Consider the following 24,169-nt stretch of genomic DNA (forward strand, 5'->3'; position numbering starts at 1 on the left):
AAAAAAGTCAGATGGGGATCAAAGTAACAGTTTTAATGCTGGCGGTTTTGTTGTATTGGAGAATGTGACTTAGATCTGTGGCCCTCTACAGTTAGGCTTCTCAATATCACCCCATATTTTTTCTTAATTTTTTTGGATGTTTTATTTACTTTTGAGACAGAGAGAGACAGAGCATGAGCAGGGGAGGGGCAGAGAGAGAGGGAGACCCAGAATCTGAAGCAGGCTCCAGGCTCTGAGCTGTCAGCACAGAGCCCGACGCCGAAGTCGGAAGCTTAACCGACTGAGCCACCCAGTCGCCCCAGTATCACCCTATATTTAGACTTTGGGCTTTCGTTTGAGGAGAGTTCAAACACACAAACACGCATACCTGAATTGCTTCCTCACACCCAGTGGACCCTGATGGCAGAAACAGAGGTAGGCCTGCTCTCTGTCTTTGAAAGGCATGTGCATTTATGCCTAGCACAGGAAGCGCTGAAAGAAAAATGCAAGTTCCCTAAGGAAGGCAATTCTTAGGTAAAATGAGGAAGAAGCTGAGGCAGGTATGTGGGCTTGGTGGAGAGAGGACAGAAACTTCCCTCCAAATGGTTCAGAGATGGAACTCCTTTACCATGAAGCTATAGGAACTTTCCCCTTGAAGTCACAGTAAATTATTAGTTTCCCAAAGGATCTATTTAACCTCCTTTAACATTAGTGTTCAGTTCCCTTGCTTTTAACCCTAAAACATCAATGGGGGGAAAAAAAAGAAGAAGCCCTTTTCTGTGCTCTTCCTCATTTGAAATATTACATGTGCTATATAGTGTTTTGCTTTTTTGGGTCAGACAGTTGAATAATCTGAGGATAGAATAGGTTCTGTGGAAGGTTTCAGGGAATGTAATTTCTTACCATGGCTACTGCTGATAGCTGGAATATGCTGTTAACTGTTTTATTAGTATAAACTTTATGTGAACTTAATGTGCCGACTGTGTGCTCTTTGAGTGTAGTCCTGGACACTGGACAACTATTGGAAAAGCACATCTGGACAAATATAGAGACTGTGAGACTGTGTCCCTTTTAGACTGTGAAGCTGTGCTTCACTGAATGGTGTACCTTTTGGGGTCCCTAGTTAAATTGTGGTGGGGAACACAATCTGAGGTCGATTTAACCATGGAGGTTCGCTTGCCTGGTCATCTTTGACAAGGCAAGTCTTGACTTCAGTGCTTACCAGTAAGAACCTTTGATTCTTGAATAGTGTGATAGGAGAGGGAACTAAAAAAGACAATCAGTTTCTTAAAGTCTAATCTTGATTACTTTGTTGTAGGTTATGAGAACCCTAGTTTTTTTTCTTTTTTTCTTTTTTTTGTTATTTATCTTTTCCTTTGATCATTTTACTTGTAAATATACATACATATATATGTACATGTGTATGTATATACATATATATATATGTATGTTGCGGTAACAAACATGAAGGAGAAGGAGATGAAACATAAATCAACTTTTTTTTTTTTTTTTTTTTAATCTTGTAAGCATCTGGTTTGAAAATACACAGAGAGGACTGGGGAACTATGAAAAACGAGTTGAAATATTCCGTAAGAGTGTTATTTAAAAAAATACATAAGAATTTTATGTTTTCATGCCATTTACTGGACCCTGAATTTGACCACTTGGGAGTCTTAAGTTTTGGAATATTTTCCTTCTCAAATTGAATTTGATTTTAGAGTATTTGGCCTTTTTATTGATGCCTCGTGAGGGTGCATTCTTTTTTCGTGACTAATCTTTCTTTTTTTTTTTTTAATTTTTCAAAATGTTTATTTATTTTTGAGAGAGGGAGAGGCAGAGCATGAGTGGAGGAGGAGCAGAGAGAGAGAAAGAGGGAGACACAGAATCTGAAATAGGCTCCAGGCTCTGAGCTGCCAGCACAGAGCCTGACGCAGGGCTTGAACTCGGGAACAGCGAGATCATGATCTGAGCCGAAGTCAAACGCTTAACTCACTGAGCCACCCAGGCACCCCATCTAATATTTCTGTTTTTAAATTCCAGTTGATCCCATTAAGATACTGATGCCATCGCTGTCTCCTACAATGGAAGAAGGAAATATTGTGAAATGGCTAAAAAAGGAAGGTAAGCAAGTACTCCACTAATGCCTTGTGTTATTTCATCATTTGGGGTTCTTTTCCAATCAGTTGTGTTATACAATACATGAATTAAATCATGTCCTCCGCTCATTAATCTAAGTGTTTTTAGATAAAATTTTCCCATGGCAATATAATGTAGCAAAGGTTTTCTGATTCAGCCTGTATCTTTTCACAAGCAGAGAATGGCAAAATATTTTGGGGTTTTTGTTGTGTTTCAGTCCTTATACTTAGTTTTTAGTTTCAGCATCATAAATTTGTTGATCTCCTTATGTTAATCTGTGGCTTTATGATGATTCTGTGTATGTGTGTGTGTTTTTCCTGAAGCTAAGCAAGTTGATTATGAATGTCATTGGCAAGAACAAATAAGTAAGGATAATAAAGAAAGCTCCCAAAAGAAGAGACTGGAGAAGGAGTCTAGCCCTGCTAGATAGTAAGTGTGTTATTATGCCTCTGTCATGCAGGGACATGGGGACAATTACTGTGAAGGCATCTGGAGAAGGAGACTTTATTTTTCTGGTGGCTGCTTTCTTTTCCTTTTTTTGCCCCTCTGGCCGCTGCCATGTGCGATGGTAGAAAACCTGCGCCCACGCGGGTATTGACTGGGGGACAGCTTCTTTCAGCCATCTTTCCCTGTGCTTTACTCGGTCTGCAATACGTTAAAGTTTTGTGGAGGAAAGAGGATGCGTCTCCAGTCCCTATTAGAGGTTGTTAGACAGAGAAATGGACCAGATGAATTCCCCGTAGCCATTACTATGCTTCAGCTTGAGAAATAGTGAACCAAATGTTAAAAACAGAAAGAGGGGAGCAGAATGGATGACATGGCTTGGGATGCTATGTCTGATTCCAGAGACTGGCCCTGGCAAGGACTTCTAGGATGTCTGTATGTGACTCAGTGGGCACAGATGTCATCCAGGCAAATGCTGGTATTGAGTGGTCTAGTCTGGTGCTTATAAAATGGCACTGAGAGAATTTAGGTGGTAGGCAGGAATTCAGAGTGTGACAGTTAAGCTATGATTCCAGGACACTCCTGGTGTCACTTTTGTAAGTGATGACAGTTACGGGGATTGGGAAGAAGGCTACAAGTATTCACTTCTGAAACATAGCCAAATTGGCTTGAGAGTTTTGAGAGAAAGTCCCCTTTCTTTGAGGGAGACTAGGAGTGCTAGGAAAGGCAATACGATAGGTTACAGAATGGACCTCACGGCAGGAGCTTGGGACTATGGTTTGGGCCAATATGGAGGCTAGGAGGTATGGTACATTGAGGCTACCCAGATGACCATGACTGGTCTTGGCCGTGCTAGAGACCATGCTTGGTTGGAAGCATTACTTAATTCCATTCCTTAGTGGGGAATATGTCTGCATTTTGATACTTCTCCTTCCCCCGTTATGACTAGCATAGTAATTGGAACACACCTGCCAGTACGGTAAGTGGTTGATCAGTAAGTGTATTAGCAGAGGGAAGAGTAAGCTAAAAGCAGGCGGTGTGTCAGGGATATAAGAGAGCTTTGCAGATGAGGTACTATTTGCCTTGGTCCTTATAGAATACTGGGGTTTTATTTAAAAAAGAGAAATAGGGGCGCCCCGGTGGCTCAGTCGGTTGAGTGTCCGACTTCGGCTCAGGTCATGATCTCACGGTTTGTGGGTTCGAGCCCCGTGTCAGACTCTGTGGTGTCTGTTTGGAGCCTGGAGCCTGCTTCAGATTCTGTGTCTCCCTCTGTCTCTGCCCCTCCCCTGCTCATGCTCTGTCTCTCTCTGTCTCAAAAAAATAAATAAAAACATTAAAAAATAATAAAAAAATTTAAAAAACAGAAATAAACACAAAAGTGAGGAAGGACGTGGGTAATGTAAATGATTTGGCAAGACCTTGGAAGTGAGATATCACGACATATATTTTGGCAACAGCAGGTAGCTCAGGCTGCATTAAGGGTGCCGCGTGTGTGCGGTCAGATAGGTTATAGGAAGGAACATCGATACCAATCGTCAGTTTGTCAGTCTGGGAGGGTCCCTATCCTAAAGCCAAGGTATCCACACTTAGGGTTATTTTATAGGAAGTGGTTTCTGTGTGCTTTTTTGAGCCTTGTTAGTAGCATTACACTGAACGGAGCGGGTCCTCACAGCGCTCTGGTATCAAGAGCAAACTATAGGTGATTTAAGAGCCCTCTTTGCCTGCTCACACTTGAAAAGTCAACCCTGAGGACTTTCGGTCAGTATGACTATCTAAAGAGATGGGGTAGGGCCTCTGCTCACTACTGGATAAAAAACTATAAAACAAATTTCTTAATGGTAAGTAGCGCTTAAATACAAGAAAAGGGAGTCATCAAATGCCCGCAGCATCCGTAGTGGTCGGTGGGAGTTGAAGCCATGTGCCCCACTTGGCCTGAGCTGGAAGAAGAATAAATGAGAGTGGGAACAGGTGTTTTTGAGCGGGGAGGAGGGAAGGAAGAGAAATCAAGAATTAGGTTTAGGCTTCGACGTGGTAAATTTGAGATGCTTATTAGACATTCAAGCAAAGATGTTGAAGGACAACTGGTTGTACGATTTGAAGTTCATGAGTGAAGTCATCAGCATATGGATGGAATTTAATGCCATATGATAACAGGCAAATTCATTTGTTTGACTTGATATGGAATAAGAATGCCTACTCCCTTGAAAATTTGCTCTCATAGGCATGTCCTCATGAGGCTTTGAGGTTCACATTTATAGTACTTGCATTTTCTGGAACTCACAGGCAGAGGTAAAGTGGTTCTGGGCTGATAATCTTCCTGGGTTACCTGGCAGAAGCCATTATTCTGGAAGGACACAGCCTCCAATCCAAGCCATACAAGATTCCCAGATAAAGTCCCACTTACGAAGAGTTGACAGTCTCAAATTTAATATTGTACATGGAAGCAGTCTTTTAGGAGCAAGGGTCATGAGGCATAACAAGTCTCAGGACTAGATCTCCAAGGACTTAAGTTAATTGGAATTATTAGATACATAGAGATGTATGTTTGAAATGACTAAACATGTAAGAGAAGGAGTTGAAAATATGAAAAGAGACACTCTGCAGAATGTCTAGGCAGATTTGGAAAGGACAAACAGAACTTCTAAGAATGAAAAATATTGTCTCTAAAATTAGAAGAGAAAAACTCAAGGTTGGGTTGAAGTGTGACTGAGCAAAGAATTAGTGAACAGAAGTCTATCCTGAGAAGATTAGCTTACATGCAGCCCAGAGACATAAAGCAGTAGAAAATATGAACAAGACATTGAGACATGGGGAATAAGATGAAAATCATCCAGTAATCCAATAGCAGGAATTCTAGAAGGAGAAAAGAGAGAATGTAATTTTCAAGGCAAAAGTAGCAGAGAATTTTCTAGAATTTGAGAAGGACATCTATCACTAAATGAAAGAGCCAGTGCTTCATTAAGAAGCACTCTGAGCAATTGGCTCTGCGTGGCTGCTATCTTTTAAAATAATTATCAGTATCTAAGAAAGCTTCACCTTTATAAATAATGGAATCAATTGGAATCTATTTTTAGGTTTCTTGTTCCTGATGAATTACAGAGCTTTGGCTATTTCCACATTCAATATGACAGAGTGTTGGTGTCATTACATAATGATTCAGACACAGAACAGCCTTTTAGGGTTATTATAAAAAGATTAAATTTCCTCACATTTTGAGGCAACTAGATAAGAAGGATTCTTTGGAGCACATTTGTCTTTCAGACTTCTAGCTCACTGGCAATCTGGTAAGTTATTCACATCCATTAGAATATGGAGAGTATGATGAAGAGCCAGGAGACATATGGTCTCATCATTCTGTTCTTTTTTCCTTTTGATTTTACAATGTGCCGTTTTCACATAGGAAGAGCCAGGATATGCTTTAAGCCCCTGGAGCATGTTTCCCTGAAGGTTGCTCTTAAAATTGTGTTCCGCCAGCTGAAGAGAAATGTTTGTTTACTGATAGACTATAAATAATTGAGAGTAATCTTAATCTTTGGTCCAAAGATTCAGTAATTCGCTGTCTTCTTTTTTTTAAGTTCCATGTTTATGATTTAATTGTGATCTTTTGAGCGTAACTTAAAACTTCATTAATGTTTATGTACTGTACACATGTGACTGTATTTCTAAGTATGTTTGGTGCTCGATACATTTATAATCACTTGGTTCAGTCATTCTGTATTAAAAACATATTCATGCATAAAACTATACCATTTTTTCTTATTAGCTGTGTTTTAAAAAAATTATCTTGAGATCTTTTTAATGCATGATCAGTGTTATTTAAAACAATGAGTTTAGACCTTCAGACATGAAGAGGACTGAATGTTTTTTCATAGAAAAGAATAGTGTTTTGTCTAATTATAAATCTAGTTTATTTTTAAGCAAAGACTAACGATCTGATGACCTTTAATGGATAGTAGTTTGGTCTTACAAACCTATAATGTTTCTCTGAGACTGTAATTCACAACTATTATTACTAATGTCATGGGGGTGTGTGAAGGGTGTGTGGGGGTGTGTTTAAGCTAAGGCAGTGGGAAGAACTCTGGTCTGTGAATCACAGTTTGTCCTTTGGTGTTCCCACTCTGGCATGAAAATATCTGGGGGCGAGTTGAAGTAGTTGAAATCTAAGGAGTATCTCTAGCTTTAGAATTCTGTAATTCAATTTCATTTCATTTTGTTGATGGATGTCTTGGAAATACTCAATAGCACATACATTTTTCCTATTGTTGATTGTTAGTTAGCAAAGCAGTTTCATAATGAGTATTAGAGTACTTAGTTTTAGTCTGGGATTATGTAAAGAGTATGCACTGTAAAATTGGTAGAGAAGACACTTCAAAAGTGACAGGTAACACGTACAACGTCAGAATCTCTTGAAAGGTGAACTGAGCTGTAATTCCCCATCTATTTTACAGGTTTGTTACTCAGAAAAATGTGCTTCAGATATTTTCAGTTTAATTAACATGGATATAACTTATTTTTTAATCAATTGAAATCAAATCTGTTAGAATAACAAAAGCAAGAAAATATTCTCATCCCCCCCCCCCTTTTGTGAGCGCATATTTGAGGGTGTGAAAGACATTGTTTTCTTTCTTGAGATATTTCAGAGTATGAACTGTCTCATGAAACACTGTGGGACAAAACTCGGTTGAGGTAGTAGTAACATGAAGTACTTCCTGAGCCACAGTGTCTGGAACGTAGCGTGTGCCTCATCAGTGATGTCTCCTGCTGCCCCTCTTCATGTTATCCCTCAGAGACTGGCATTTCATGTGGACATTCCTGGGGATTATGACTATCTCAAATAGCTTTTATCTCACTAATGCGGAGTATAAAATTCCGAAGTGAAACTGTTTTTGAAGGGGTTGATGACTGTTTGAAGTGTTATCACTAGGGCCCATTGCAGAGTTACACGGGTCTCTGGCTTCCGTACAAGAGCTCTGGTGTCTGTTATTTTTGGGGATTTTATCCATGTTTGTGGTGCTAAAATGAAAAACTTTTGAAACATGCATTTCACAAATAGCTTCACCATTTTTTTCCAGGATACGACTATTTTAACAGCTTTATTGAGGCATGATTTACACACCATAGATTTCACCTATTTCAAGTGCACAGTTCCATAATTTTTACTAAGTAGAAAGACGTGTGTGACCTCGCCAAAATCCAGTTTCAGAACATTTTTGTCACCCAAAAGATCCCTGGTGCCTGACTGCGTTCACTTCTTGCTTCCATCCCTAGTGTGATCTGCTTTCTGGCTCTAAAATTTTGCCTTTCCTGAGCATTTCCTGTAGTAGAATCCTGTAATGTGTCATCTGTCTTGTGACTGGTTTCTTCCATTTAGCATGATTTTGAGGTTCGTTCATGTTGTAGGCTGTTCCTTCCTTTTATTGCTGAACAGCATTCCGTCAGCACACTTTTTTACATTTATTGTTAATATTTCTGTTATGTCAGAATTTTAGAATTGGGGGGTGCCCTTACTGATTACCGCTTTGTTTAATAGAATTTTCTGTGGTGATGGAAATGTTATGTATCTGCACTGCCCCATATAGTGAGTGACCCCTAGGCACATGTGTGTTGAGCACTTGAAATGGGCCATGTAATAAGACGTAAGAGGTCAGAAGGATGTGAAGGTTAATTTTGCCCAGACGTTTCCTTCTCTAACTGCTACTCACGCCTTTAGCCTTCAGGGCAGGACCTCCTCTGTTGGCCTAGGAGCCCAGCTGCCTGGGGTCTTTGGTCATACAAATGTCTTTTTGGGTGTAATGAAGTGGAAAGGGTTGGCAAACTCTTGAGTAGGGCCCCCTCCTCTGTCTTCACACGCTGCTGGAAACACTGATAGGATGGGATTGGCAAGGCCTGCTTGTTTGTAATCTTCAGTCAAATTAGGAACTTCTTGAAGCAGGTCTGTCTCATTTTATTATTATTATTTTTTACCATACAGTCTTGTATGTCATTTACATAGGGGCAGCTCGTAAGTATTTTTCGTGTAAACAATTGAATTATTTTGTTTCTAATCAGAGCTGCCATTCTGTTTCAACTTAGCACTAAAAAGAGGGGTTTTTCTTTAATGTCCATATAGGTGTGATTTACTTGGTCTTACAGATAAAATCTAGCTCTCTCCCACCACTACCACTATATACCCCTTTTAAATAAAGACTTGTATTGCTAATTTGTGGCAGGACAGAATTCTTTTGTTAAAGCCAGAGGATGTGTTTAGTTCATAAATATCACCATTGTGTTTGATCGAGACTCTACTTTACGCCCAGAATTTAAAAAGGGAAAGGGGAGCCTCTCTATTCTGCAGTCCTCCGCTCCGGCAGCCGCCCATCTGGACAAAGGAACGGACGATGATGCTGGCTTCGGTGCTGGGGAGCGGCCCCCGGGCGGGCCTCTGCTCTGGCCCCTCCTGGGGCCCGCACTCTCGCTCCGGGCCCGCTCCACCTCGGCTGCTGACGTGCACCACAAGGAGATGGGGCAGGGACACACAGGAACACTGCAGAGCCACCATCTCCTGCAACCTGGCTGCTGAGGAGCTGTCTGTCACCTCACACCATCCATGATGCTCTGTCCTGGCCTCTCAGCCTTCCCCTCTAGAATACAAGCTCTTCGTGGACAGAACCATGTCTTATTGTTGCGTTTCTACCCAGTGCTTAGTATAATGCCTTGTATACTGATGTTTGTTGAACGATCTGTTTGGAATGACAGAGTATAGGATAGGGAGTGAGGAGGAGTCCTGGTTCTTAATGGTTCTCAATAACATACCTAACGTTTTTATCTAAACGTGTTGTGAAGTGTTATTTGAAGATGTATTTGAAGCGTTAACCTAACATTTCCAGTTCCATGATCTTTTTTTTAAAGCAGCTACATATTCAAAACAAAACCATCCTGAGAGTCAGAGAGATTAAGTAGTTTGGTCAAGATTACTCATTAAGTGTCAGAGCTTGGAATCAAACCTGTGTCTGAGTTGGAAAAGTTCCTTGTAACTACTCTGCTTTGCAGCTTTTCTCAATTGTAGCACTAAATTGTTGATCAGGGCCCAAACGGAGGATACTTCGAATCATCATGGCTCGTTATTAGTCTCAAAATATTTTTCTGGCATTTACATTATGTTTGATTATTGATAACTCAAAGCTTAGCTTCATAAAATGAGGGGTAATGTGCCCTCATGTAATAATATGATGTTTTAAACTTTGCTGTGGTCTCTGAGGAAAGTTCGCCACATAACGAATCGATCCTTTTCTGTTTCTTTCTATTTTCTCTCTTGGCATTCTCATATAGCTAATATATATGTCTATGTTATGTGAATAGGTGTACATAAAATTAGAACACCGTAAAAAGGAAATAGGCTACCTGAGATGTTAAATGTTAGAAGCATGCTACAAATCAAATATTAGAACCAAATGAAATGTGAATGGTAGTTTGATGTATACCTTATGATGACATGAGAATTTGTGAAATTATTGGAGTTTTGTCCTCAAGTATTTTAATCTCAAAATCATTATGTGTGAAGCACTAGCTAGAGTCCAGGGTAATGAAGTAGAATGTAAAACATTTAAGATGTGTCCTGTTCCTATCGTGAAGAAGCTCATAGTCTGGTAAATAGAGGAAAACCCGATCGAAAAAGAAAATTAACAGTAGCAACATAACATTTTATAATGCAATTTGTGATGCATTTCAAATTAATTACAGCTGCTGTAGGAATTCAGGAATAGGAAGAAAGACATCTGAGTTGATCGATGGTTGATCTGTGGTTTTTAAAGGAATTTGCAATAGGTGAACACAAGTAATAACATATCATTTTACTATTTTCCTATGGGCAGAATTTCTAGATGTCTAGAAGTATTTAATGGCCAGGTTGCCTAGTTCAACTGTTTTTTCCATGGTTACAGCAGAAACATACAAGGGTGTGATTTTTTTTCCCTTTTGAAGTACAATCTGTTTTAACTATGGAAACATCTGTCATTATGAAGAAGCATGTAAGGTGATATAATCTGCTTTCTCTGTATGACATACAAGGTTCCTTTTTGGTCTGATTTCTGCTTACCTCACCAGCCTAATCTCTCATTGCTTCTCTCAGGTACTATTAGCCAGCTCCTTCAAAGTTTCCTGTTCTCTTTTGCCTCCTGGGCTTTGGGTATGTTGTGCCTTCTTGGATCACTGCCTCATTACTTGATTGTCTTCTCCTCATCTTTTCAGGCTCAGATTACTTATATATATATATATATATATATATATATATATATATATATATGTATACATACACACACATACAAATATGTATATAATATACATAATGCACATAAATAATATACATAGTAATGTAAATCTGTATATGTCTCCTTGGTTTAGGAAGCCTTTCACCTTGCAAAAACTGAATTTGATACCCCTCCTGAATGTTCCTATAGCATTCTGACTTTACCTAATCCCCACCATAATTTCCAATTTGTCACTAGGTAGTAAGCAAGCTTCCTGAGCTCAGAAATCTTAACTGTTTTTCCCCCCACTGCTGTATCCTCAATGCCCTCATGCATTTGCAATAAATATTTGTTGAGTAGAAAAATCTCCTTAGGGTTAGGCCAATCACCTTTCAGGTGTTTCATAAATACCATCTAACCGATATGTTTATTTCATTAAAATAGTTTGTATTGATGGTTCTGAACTGTTTTAACTGAAGATAATATAACCATCTATGTGAACATCTTGGAATACAGTGAAGTAGTTTCTGTACAGTGAACTTCCAGAGCATATTCATCTTAGGGCTTTAGATTTTCCTTCATGTTCTTTTATTGAGTGTGCCTATTGATACTGCTATACCAGCTATTTTTGGTTTATGTGTGAGGGAATGTATTTGTATGTTACATGCTTTTCTATACCTGTATTTTTATTGTGTTTTTGGTTTTAGGTCTGTCTCTTGTAAGCCACATTTCTCCAGATTTTATTTTACTTTTATTCATTTTGATAATTTCTGCTGCTTTTAGTAGGTTGTTTTAATCCATTTACATTTATTACAATTACTGATATATTTGGACTTATTTCTACAATTTTTGTGTGTTGTTTTTTTTCTTTTCATGTGTCTGCCTTCAATTGGATGAAGTTTTTACTTAATTTTTCCTCTGCTTTTTTAAATGCTGTAGATTATATTTCTGTATATTTTTTTGGTGTACACTATTAGGTATTTTGGGTACATATTTAATTAAATTTTGCCAATAAAGTCTAGAGTTAGTTAGCCTTTTTTTTTTTTTGACCTATTTATGTCAAAGTTCTTAGCATGCTTTAACTATCAATGAAACATTCCCTTATCCAGCTTATTGTTTTTTAGAAGTTGAGTTTTACATTTTTTAAACCCTCAGAAATTAGCTTTTAAATGATTAATAGTTACCATTCTGTGAATCTCTAGTAATTTGCTTTGTGTAGCCCATGGGTCCCCTCTGTGTCTATTTTTCTTCTTGATGAACTGCATTTTCTAATAGTTCATCAATAGGTGGTAAATTTTCTTAACCTTTATAGGTCTAAAGAATCCTTTTCTTTTATTTGTGAATGATGGTTTGGCTGCATATAAAATTCTACAGTTCTTTTTCCCCAGCTTTTTGAAGATACTACTTTTTTGTCTTCTGATCTTTATTACAGCTTCTGAGAAGTGAGCTGTCATTCCATTGAAGTAATTCGTTTTTGGTTTTTTTGTCTTTTTTCTCTGATAGCTTTTAAGATTGTTTTTGGGGTACCTGGGTGGCTCTGTTGGTTGAGTGTCTGACTCTTGATTTCGACTCAGGTCATGATCTCATGATTCATGAGATCAAGCCCTGTGTGGGGCTCTATGCTGGCAGCATGGAGCCTGTTTGGAATTCTCTCTCCCTCTCTCTCTGCCCCTCCCACCCTTTCTCTCTCTTTCTCTCACTCTCAAAATAAACTTAAAAAAAAAAAAAAGATTGTTTTTGTGTAGAATTTCATGACAGTGTATCTCATGTGGATTCATGTTTATACAGTCTAATGCTCTTTTTCTGTTTAAATTTTTTTTTAGTGAGGCATAAATTGCATAAAGTATAAGCTCAGTTAATTTTTACATACACATATATACCAGGTTACTGCTGCCTAGTCAAGATTCATAATATTTCTAGCTAGCTACAAGGCTCCCGGTGCCCCCTCCTAGTCCATACACCATAGGCTAAAATTACTCTATATTCGTTCAGAGCTCTTTCATGTTGAGGATACATATTTCCTTTCCGTTGTAGGAAATTCTCAGCAATTATCTTTTCATGTATTGCTTCTATACTCTTCCGTTGGAAAATCCATTAGACGGACATTGCAGCCTCAATCTGTGTTGTGTCTCTTAAGTGCTCTCTTCTATTTTTAATCTTTTTCTCTGCCTGTATTAAGTTCCAAGTAGTTCCTTAATGCCACCTTTAATTCACTAATTCACTTCACTATGTCCAGTCTAGAGTACATCCCATTGATTGTTTCTATTTCAGTGACTATATTTTTCATTTCCAAGATTTCTAATTAGTTCTTTCCTTCCTACGTGATATTACTTTGTTTCATTTCTGTACACTGTTTTTTATCTCTTGTTCTTGTGATGGGCCTTTTACCTTCATTTGTATTTCTGAGCATCCTCAAAATACTTACTTAAAAATCTTTGGCAGGCTGCACTAAATGAGTTGCATCTGAAATATTTTTTTTCAGTGATTGATTTTGTGGTTTTCTTTCTTAGCATTAAATTTCTTCAAATGTTTTGGAATTGCATTTTGTAATTTACTTTTCAGTGGAAGGCTTTTTGTTTGTGTTTCAATGTCTTCCTGCCCTCCCTTTCCTCACTCCCAGTCTAGGGATTTTGCTGTTGATATTGGAGATATTGGTAGGATGCAGAGATGGACAGAGGGTGGCTTGGCTCAGATCCTGGTACTAAGGCAGTGTTTTGTACCTCACCTCCTAGACTACTGCAGTTCTTTGTAAAGCCATAGTCCTAATCAACATGTCTTCATTGCCCACTTAATCAGCCCCCTATTTTGAGTAAAGGCACTGATCCAGCCCTGGCTTTAAGGGGAGATTCTGATTTGCAAATCACTTCAGCAAATCACTTTTAGTTCTCTTTACTCCAAAGAAAACCACTGCATTCTCCCCGCTGATCACCCCCTCCACACAACACACACACCTGCTTCTGGATCCAGAAACAGCAAGGCAGGTACTGCTCAACATTTTTGAGTTTCCATACTTTCTGTTGCACAGACGTGTTTCTTATTTGACCTCAGTTGTGTCTATGACATTGTCTCATTTTGTTTAATATACTTTATTTATGCTCTGCAGTGCCAACAGGGTTTCCGAACTCACCCTACAATGTTAACCCAGAAGCGCTATTAATTGTAAAACTTTTCTCTTCATGGAATGATAGTCAAAATATATTAAAAAGAAAGGAATGGGTCTGGAATTGATTTGTTTGGAGGAGAATATGCATTCGTTGCTATTGTCTCTAAAATGTAAACTTCATTTTTTAACATTTGCTCAGTAATCTTTTGTAATTGTCTTTTATTATAACAGATATAGTTTATGTCCATTATAGAGCTTTTGGAAAATACAGCAAACCATACATTTATACACATGTGCAAACACACACACATATACAATGAGAATTACTTGTAATTCTATAGCCTAGAGCTAGCTACCGAATATCTTGGTATTTATTATTCATGTTTTACTTAAGCACACTCCAGCCCACGTACTAATATTCATATTTTTTTAAAAAAAACAAAACAAACCCAGTCTTGTTTTGTAGGTGAAGCTGTGAGTGCTGGAGATGCCTTATGTGAAATAGAGACTGACAAAGCTGTGGTTACCTTAGATGCAAGTGATGATGGCATCTTGGCCAAAATAGTGGTAAGTTTATATTTTGATGTCTTCAACAGGATGAAGATCTCTTAAATGGGAAGTTCCTTGAATTAGAGTCACCCTTTATTTTTACCACTGTATTTACAGTGTTGTGTTATCTGTATGTACATAATACATTTTTAATTCAGATGTTTAAAATAGTTGAGTTTTAAGGTCTGATAATAGCCAGTGATGATCAGACAACATGGAAATATTTCAACCATGACAGTGGTACTCAGTGTTGTGGGTTTCTTCATAGAGAATGAGAAGCATTCTGGCCTGAGAAGAGAGAAGGCTCTTTGAGGTGGAATTTGAAGACAAAGCAATAGGTTAAAGCTCAACACTAGCAGTTTCCGAGTTTGTAGTCAGTTAAACCAGAAAGAAGGAACGTTTTACTGTATCACACGAAATCAAGAAATCCTCTTCATCTGTCCCCAGGACTCCCAGGATTGGAAGTATGTAAAGTGACCATCTGTTCAGCTCCTGTTCTCCAGACAAGAATATCTTAAGTTGTCCAGTGCAGATTCTTGTCTATAGGTTTCATAGCCTCACTCAGTGGCCTGGTCCAACTCTGACTCATCCTTACAGTTTGGACATTTTTGCAATCATTTAAAAATACCTATATAAAAAGATACATATGTGGTATTTTTCACATACTTAAAAATAGTTGAGTTGACAGTCTTGTCTATTGATAGTATATTTTCTGTTTCATGAGCTTTTTAATGATATATATATACTTGTGGGTTTAGCAAAACTGAAGTCATTTCCTTTGAGATCCCAATTTAAATAGATGCAGTAATTTTGAATATTCCTCTCTGGGCAATCTTTGCTTTATCACTAATTTAAAATATGGAGCTATGCCTTGAATACTGTAATGGTATTACTAGAAGTGGAAGCTATTAGTACAGACGTTCAATCAAAGTGTCTAGCAATAAAAGAAAGGTTAGTTAACAGAAGAAAACGTGGAATATCATGTAGCCATTAAAAATTGTTTCTAGAAAAAAATGTAGTTTCTTTACATGTTATACATTAATAAAAATTTTTCAATTTTTTTGAAAAAACGCTTTTAAAATTGTATATGGGCAGGGGCGCCTGAGTGCCTCAGTTGGTTGAGCGTCTGACTTGGGCTCAGGTCATGATCTTGTGGTTCATGAGTTCGAGCCCAGCCATCGGCCTTTCTGCTGTGAGCGCAGAGCCTGCTTCAGATCTTCTGTCTGCCTCTCTCTCTGCCCCTCACCTGCTCCTGCTCTCTCTCTCAAAAATAAAACATTTTAAAAAATGAAAAAATTGTATATGGGCAGTGATTATAATCTTGTAGGACTTAAAAAAAAATTTTTTTTTAATGTTTATTTATTTTTGGGAGAGCGAAGGAGACAGGGATCCGAAATGGGCTCTGCACTGACAGTAGAGAGCCCAGTTGTGGAGCTCAAACCCACAAACCTTGAGATCATGATCGGAGTTGAAGTCAGCCGCTTAACCGACTGAGCCACCCAGGTGCCCCAATCTTATAGGACTTTAAAGAAAAACATGTATAGAAAAGATTAAAGTGTTGTAAAAATGTCAGTTGTTTTTGGGGGATGGAACTAAGATCCTCCTACCCCATATTTTCTATTTTTCTTTATTGTCTAAACTTTCTATAATAGCTATATTGTTTTTATAATGAAATAGTAGCATTTTTGTGAAAATTAAAATAAAATGCTTAAAGCCTACTTAGGGTTACATGATATATTCACTGATGGAGCGTGTTTGTTTCTTCTAGAACATGTAATAATATGTTGTAACAGCTAAGATTGTAGGCTCTGGAGTTAAACTGCTGCCTGATTCATATAGCTAATAGATTCTGCCAGTTATTAGTTATGTAATAGTTGGCAAATTCTTTAACCTCTCGGTGCATTTTTCCTCGTAATGAGGATAATGACAATACCATCTACATCATGGATAGTAGTAGAGATTGAGATAATACACACATACTCATTACAAGACCTATTGCCCACCAAGTGTCAATATATGTTTCTGTCTTCATCATTATTACAATTACTCACCCAGCTCTTGGTGACCATTAGCTCGCATGTCAGTCTGTTTTTTTACCTAATAATTTGTATTCGTTGTTTGCGACTGAATGGTTAGTATTCATTTGGGCCGCTGTAGTTTGGTACAGAGATGCCGCACATCTATTAGTAGTCCATTGTTGATGGGTTTTCAGTTCTGAGACACCAGCTCACCTCTGTTTTGGGCATGGATATAACCCCTTCCTTTGTACATTTTATCCAGAGACTACACTTTGGAATGTTACAGTCTATTTAGATGTAGATCTATATATAGTTTTCCATTCGTGTTTTCTACTAGAAACCTTTCCCCTTTTTTCTAGTCATTTATATGTTGCTTTTTACATTCTGATTATCAAACTGTCTTTACTTGTCATCTACAATATTAACGGCCACATTAAAGCACATTGTTGAAAATACTTCCTTGGAGGAAACATGAATGGAAAACTAAAATTTCTATACCTTCATAATAAGGAAAATATAAATATTGATACCAAAAGCATCCGACTTCGGCTCAGGTCATGATCTCATGGTCCGTGGGTTCGAGCTCCGTGTTGGGCTCTGTGCTGACAGCGCCTGGAGCCTGCTTCAGATTGTCTCCCTCTCTCTGCCCCTCCCCCGTTCATGCTCGTGCTCTCTCTGTCTCTCTGTCTCTCTCAAAATAATAAATAAACATTAAAAAAATTAAAAAAATAGTTTCTAACTAATTTATGCAGAGTTTGAAAAAGGAAAAGATTGCTTGAATTACAATATGTAACAAACCCAGCTACGTTTTATTGTGTATGCTTTTGGCAAGCTGTGTTCTTAGACCTAGCTCTGGGTCCTTTGACTATGAAAGTCTTTCAGAATTGATAGCTTTTCCCACTTAGCTGGTTTGTAATGCATTTCACATTGCTAACAGTGTTATAGGTCGGTAGTGCCTATTCATCTGGCCCCTAATGCTCTGAAAAGGTAGGGGGCCCAGTGGGAGTATGTGATTGATAAGGGCTTTAGCAGCACAAATGGCTACTTCCTTGCCAAAGAAAAGATTATATGTATATTTTAGGGCCTTGTGGCTTTATGATTATTCCACATGCGTTTTGGATAATAGGAATGGGAGTATATTCATGTCCTAATGTATACAGTTTTCTGGTGAAAAAAAGTCAAGGTGATATTACTGGGGATTTTTAGTCTTTCACCCTACTCCACTCTCAGCCCTCCCACCCTCCTGCCAGTTACACCTGTCTTTCACTGTGGAATAATTCTCATATGAGCAAATAATAAAATGATTTTAATAAGAATACATATAAGAGATCTTTACTTTCAGAGTCAAGGAGTTGGATGATTGATCTCATTAAAAGGCAAGTGATGACAAAAAGCTCTAGTTTTTAGTTTGCCCACGTTTTTGAAACAATTAGAAATTATTGTCTGTTTTGCTCTTCATGGAGGTTTGTTTGCATAGTCTTTGAGAGGTTTTTGTATTCTTCTCCTCCCCCTGCCCAATTTCATTCTCTTCTCATTCGTAATTTTTGCATCTGATTTCCATTTTAGATATAAACTAATAATTATTACATTTTAATTAGAACCAGAAAAAAGCTTAGAAGCTCTTAATAATGTTAATAAAGAGCAATTGCTGTCAGTGTAGATAATTTTATGATTCATTTCCAGTTTAGTTCAGTTAATGAGGGAGTTGTTAAAAAGTCTTATTTAATCACTGGTAAATTGCTGTGCGGAAAACCTTAAATTTTTACACACATGCCAGTTCATAAGCTTAGTCTTAAATTTATCTGGTAAATTGGACAGCAAGTGTTTTAAATGATAAATTAATAAAATAGCATATTAGGATGACATATTTGGAGAATTTATTAAAGATCGTCTGGTTTGGCTTCTTATATGATTTGTTACAAACCAGGATACTTTTGAGGGTGAAAAGGGTGGGGATGTTAAGATTATTTGAACTTCTATAATTTTTTGAAATTTTAATTTATTGACTAGCAAAACATTCACTGATAGATTTTATAATATTGGTAGACCATTACTATTCAAAACAATTTTCAAGAATAGAATTTTTTCTGAAATCCATGGATATTAAAGCAAAATTGTAAAACATACTTGCTGTAGGGACACCTGGCTGGCTTAGTCGGTGGAGCAGGTGACTCTTGATCTCGGGGTCGTGAGTTGAAGCTCCACGTTGGACAGGGCTTACTTGATCATCTGAAAATTAAAAAACAAAGATTCATTATTTTTGGTACTATATTTGTTCTCCAATCAATTTCTTAGCTGCATCTCACTCTAATACTGTGTCACTGGTGTTTTTTTGAAGACTGTAGTTTTTCAATATAATTTTTATTGTTAGGTCCCTTTCCTCCCTTATTGAGCAAGTTATTTAACCTTTCTGTGCTTCAGTTTCCTCATCTGTACATGAATACTAATAGCACTTACCTTGTAATGTTGTTAGGAGAATTAAATGAGTTGACACAGTGCTAGAACAGTGCCTGGCAATTGAATGCCAAACTGTTACTCAAAGACTTAATGAGTGTTTTTTTTCTCCCCGCTGTGCATTTTTAGCTTGCCATTGATTTGTCAGTGTCAGTATTTCTTATGTGTCTTCCTTTAAAAAAATTTTTTTTTAACATTTATGCATCTTTGAGAGACAGAGAAAGACAGAGCTGAGTTGGGGAGGAGCAGAGAGAGAGGGAGACACAGAATCCGAAGCAGGCTCCAGGCTCCGAGCTGTCGGCACAGAGCCCGATGCGGGGCTCGAACTCACTGACTGCGAGATCATGACCTGAGCCGAAGTCGGACACTTAACCGACTGAGCCACCCGGGCGCCTCTATGTGCCTTCCTTTTAGACCAAAGTTCATTGTGCACATGAGTTAAAGTGTGTATATTAAAGAATACAGTTTAAAGCTGTATAATGGTTTGAACCATGATAGAAAATTGTTACTAAGTTTTCAAACCAAGTCAGCCATGCGACTCGGCTCAACTCCACTGACCGCAGTGCATGCTCCTTCTGTGCTCAGCAGCTCTCACACTGTCCTATTTTACAGAAGAAAATATTTAAATAATTGCTTAACTTATTATTTTTTAACATCACAATCAAAATACAGTTTTTCCCAGCACCTTGAGTGGAGTGAACCCCCTCAAATAATTTCTCTGTTGGGAAATTCTGCTGACTTCAGCATCTCCTATTAGCGGATACACTGAGGAAGCTCCGGTGGGCAGTATGGAGCACATTTGCAGGTGATTCATTTCAGCCTATGGGAATGTCTCTTGTAAAGAAAGAGGCCCCATCCCTGGGGTCTGTGTCTGGGGATGGAGTTCAGCAGCCTGTGTGTGGTCCTGTGGAGAAATATGTTTGCCCCAGGCCTTCCTGCCTATTTTCGCTTTCGCTGCTGTCCTGCTGTCCGCTGTCCACTCCCCAGTCCTGCCAGCCTCCTGCTGGCCCTTCAAGTGCAACTTTCCAACCCTTACCAATGGGGCACTCCTCTCCTGTCCACTCTTGATCCATGTTGAGTGTGTTTTTTGTTTTAAAACACAAATTTTATTTGAAATAATATTAATTTATCCTTTTGACATAATAGTAAAAAAAAAAACGAGTAGTCCACAGAACTAAAACTTTTCAGTATGTGACTGACAGCTAAACAAATTGTTCTTGGGTTGTTTTGTGTTTTTTTCACAGGTTGCACTTCATGAAATGTCCTTATCTTATGTACCTGTGTCTTATATATGTATAACACTTCATCAAAGTGTTATTTCTGTTCTTCTCCACCAGTAATTAGTAAACTTTGAAAGCTTCCTAACTTCCAGAACTTATGCCTTATTTATTTTTAGACTAGTGCATATACTGATAACCATCAAAATTAATGTTAATCAGAAATGTCATGCCCATTTTAGGAGTTAAGCTCTTATAATTACTCTATTAGTGAACATCCTACAGCCTCGCATTCTATTATTCACTACATTACATCGGTAATGAACTTTATTTAATGTAATTGAAAGAGAATAATACAAATTTTAAAGGAATGACATTTTCTTCCAGTACTGAACTTAAAAACATTGTCATCTGAAGGTTCTCTAGGGACTTATCTTACTAACTAAATAAAAAGCAACTCTTCCTTTATTAATGAATGCTGCTGAAATGTTTAAAATACATTGTTTTTTTTAACTTCAATCTTATTTATTCTTTTAATTGACATTATCTATGAAAAATTGTTTGATTAGCTGAGTCACCAGTGTGTTTCTGTTGTATTTGTAAAAATTCGTGGGGTTTTATTTTATTTCTCAGGTTTTGTAAATAGATACATAGGGAAAAAATTAAATATAGGGAAAGACAGAAACCAACATTAACCAGGGTAGTTAACCAATTCTGTTTATGCGATGGGATATTCTTTTCTCCAGAGACTGTTCACTGAACATATTTTATGTTAACATTAGTCAGTAGGACTCACTTAGGAGAGTTAATTCCTCGTGAGCTCCTGGAATTCCTAAGCCATTGTGTAGAAACTGTCTGGGAAAGACAAGTAGTTGAGGGATAAAACCATAGTCTCCTGTTTGGATTTGTACGATTGACATCAAAAGGAAGATGGTATGATCACTCTTATATATTTGAAAGCTGTCAGAGAAGAGATTCTGGATTTTTTTTTCAGGCTGTCGCATGAATAACTGGGAGAGGGAGAATGGTGAAGGAAGGCATGCATGGGGGAAGGCAGGAAAGGACGGTGGTGGGTGGAAGGAGGAGGCAGGCTGACTGGGGAGCAGATTTTAGCTCAAATTAAGATCTTTCTAATCAGTACAGAATTATGTAAACTACTTCGTGAGGTCATGAGCCTTTCCATCTCTGCAGTTATTTTCTTTTTGAAATATAGGTTGAAGAAGGATCTAAAAATATACGGCTAGGGGCACTAATTGGTTTGCTAGTTGAAGAAGGAGAAGATTGGAAACATGTTGAAATCCCCAAAGATGTAGGTCCTCCATCACCAGCTTCAAAACCATCAGTGCCTTGCCCCTCGCCAGAACCACAGATTTCTACTCCTGTCAAAAAGGAACATATACCGGGAAAACTGCAGTGAGTATGTTTATTTGGATGCTGATGTAAAAAAACAAAACAAAACCAAAAGTGATGGCAACTCCTAGGGTATCTTAATCATTATCAAACATCTTTGTACCTTATATATGAAGTGGCAGATCTTCCTTTTTTTCTCTTAGGTAACTGACGCCTAGGAATGATTATTTTATGTCATTGTTCATTCAACAAACAAATAGTTCTTGAATACCTGCCCTGTTCCAGGTAGTAGGAAAGCTCTGCTCACCTGGTGGAGAACAAAGCAGTCTGTGTTGTCCATGTTGAACTTGAATTGGGTTTTAGCCTTCTGGGATGGAATTTAATATACCAAATTTCAGATCGTGTTTTCATCCATGGAATTCTAGTTACCATAATGTGAATTCCAGTTTTAAATGTATAACTGATGTAAAATGGAATTAGCAGGAGTGCCTGGGTGGCTCAGTCAGTTAAGCCTCCGACTTCGGCTCAGGTCATGATCTCACAGTTCCTGAGTTCAAGCCCCATGTCGGGGTCTGTGCTGACAGCTCAGGGCCTGGAGTCTGCTTCAGATTCTATATCTCCCTCTCTCTCTGCCCCTCCCCCACTCATTCATTTTCTCTCTCTCTCTCTCTCTCTCTCTCTCCCTCTCCCTCTCTCTGTGTCTCTCAAAAAATAAACATTAAAAAATTTTTTTAAGTAAAATGGAATTAGCATCTTAACATGCATTTCTTTGCAACTATTCTGCATGTGAGTGTCTGACACAGATTAGAGCTCAATTTTATCCCTGTATAACACACTTAGCAAACACCATTTCATTTCAGCTTTGCATAGCTTAAATGGATGGACTCAGAAAATTCTAACAAGTTCATTTATTTATTTTAACATTCTCTATAATTATACAAAATTACTTTATAAGAAAAAGCTCTTCATCGAGAAGGGTCCTCTTATGAACCACTTTCAGACTTAAATAAAAGTGCAGAATTTTTCCTTTTTAAAAAATTTTTCCTTCAGCTTACCAATGTCAGCTTTTGTCAGAAAAAAATCCACAGTGATTTTGAAGTGCTGAGTTGTAAATTCCCGTCACCGTTTATACAGCACTTCTGACTTCCTTGCTTTAACTTCCCTTCATTTACCATGAAAACCAGAGGCAGGCTCCTGGCTGTGTTTACTGCTCTTCTCCTGTTGCAGAGACCACAGTGTGTACTCCGTCATTCTGTGACGATCCATCACTAGAGACTTAATGAGTCTGAGACCCGGGGGTGTAGGTTATAAAGCAGCAGACTTGCGAACCACACAGTGTTGGCCCACACAGTGATTTTCTTAAATAAAAGTTCTGAATTGGTTATAGTTAATCTTACAAAAAAATCTAAAATTTCAGTTTCTTCTGAAAAATCTAAAGATTTGATAGCACTGAGTCCATATCGCCTAGAGCTGTTTCCCGAAACTGGAGCAAGTACCACGTTCCTTCCTCTCCATTTTTTAGTTACACACTTCTGGACCCAGCCCCTTTTATTCAATTTTCAATTGTCACATCTTTATCAAACTGTATAGTTATTTGTATCTGCTGCTTTGCCTAAAGGTCATAATCGAAGAGTGGACACTCAGTAGTTGTGTGGCCTTTTGGTATGTCTCAGTTTCCATGTCTAATAATCAACGTAAGTGTTTTGCCTCTTAACTCTTTGGAGTAAATCTAAAATAATGCTTTCATGTAAATACTAATGTCTTTTAGAAATATATAAAGGATACAATTCAACAACAACAAAACAAACAATTCAATTAAAATAGGCAAAGTAGGGGTGCCTGGGTGGCTCAGTTGGTTAAGCGTCCGACTTTGGCTCAGGTCATGATCTCCCCGTTTGCAGGTTCAGGCCCCGCGTCGGGGCTCTGTGCTGACAGCTCAGAGCCTGGAGCCTGCTTCGGATTCTGGGTCTCCCTCTCTCTGCCCCTCCCCCACTGGTGCTCTGTGTCTCTGTCTCTCAAAAATAAATAAACATTAGAAAATTTTTTTTAAAAATAGGCCAAGTACTCAGATATATATTTTGTCCAAAGAAGATGTATGAATGGCCAATAAACATGTGAAAAGATGCTCAGTGTCCCTAATCATTAGGGAATTGCCAGTCAGTGCCACAGCGAGCTACCATTTCACATTCATTGGATTGGCTATTGTTAAAAAAAATAATGATAATAATGTGTTGACAGAGAAATTACAACAGTTGTGCACTGTTGGTAGGAATGTAAAATGGTGCAATCACTGGAAAACAGCATGGCAGTTCCTAAAAAATTAAAAATAGAATTACCATATGATCCTTTTCTTGGTATATACTCAAGCAATTCCTTTTCTCGGTATATACTCAAGCAATTCCTTTTCTCGGTATATACTCAAAAAAGTTGAAAGCAGGAACTCAGAGATATTTGTATAACCACGTATAGCAGTGTTATTCACAGTAGCCAAAAGATGGGAACAACTCACGTGTCCAAAATGTGCCGTATACATACAATGAAATGTTACTCAGCTTTGGAAAGGATGGAAACACTGACACATATACCATGACATGGATGAACCTTGAAGACATTATGCTAAGTAAAATAAGCCAACCACAAAAAGACAGATGTAATGTAATTCCACTTACGTGAATTACCCAGAGTAGCCAAATT

General features: G+C 38.0%; 1 protein-coding gene across 5 annotated transcripts in view; it reads left to right on the forward strand.

The window, feature by feature from the left end:
• Nucleotides 1–24,169, forward strand: part of PDHX (pyruvate dehydrogenase complex component X) — a 71,058-nt gene that overhangs the window by 14,591 nt on the left and 32,298 nt on the right. For all 5 annotated transcript variants that reach the window (XM_042904700.1, XM_042904702.1, XM_042904701.1 and 2 more), the window contains 3 exons: nt 2,020–2,100; nt 14,354–14,454; nt 21,339–21,538. In XM_042904700.1, coding sequence (XP_042760634.1) covers nt 2,020–2,100; nt 14,354–14,454; nt 21,339–21,538 — 382 coding nt within the window. The remainder of the gene's footprint in view (nt 1–2,019; nt 2,101–14,353; nt 14,455–21,338; nt 21,539–24,169) is intronic.

The sequence above is a fragment of the Panthera leo genome, chromosome D1 (genome assembly GCF_018350215.1).
Source record: "Panthera leo isolate Ple1 chromosome D1, P.leo_Ple1_pat1.1, whole genome shotgun sequence".
Classification (NCBI taxonomy): domain Eukaryota; kingdom Metazoa; phylum Chordata; class Mammalia; order Carnivora; family Felidae; genus Panthera; species Panthera leo.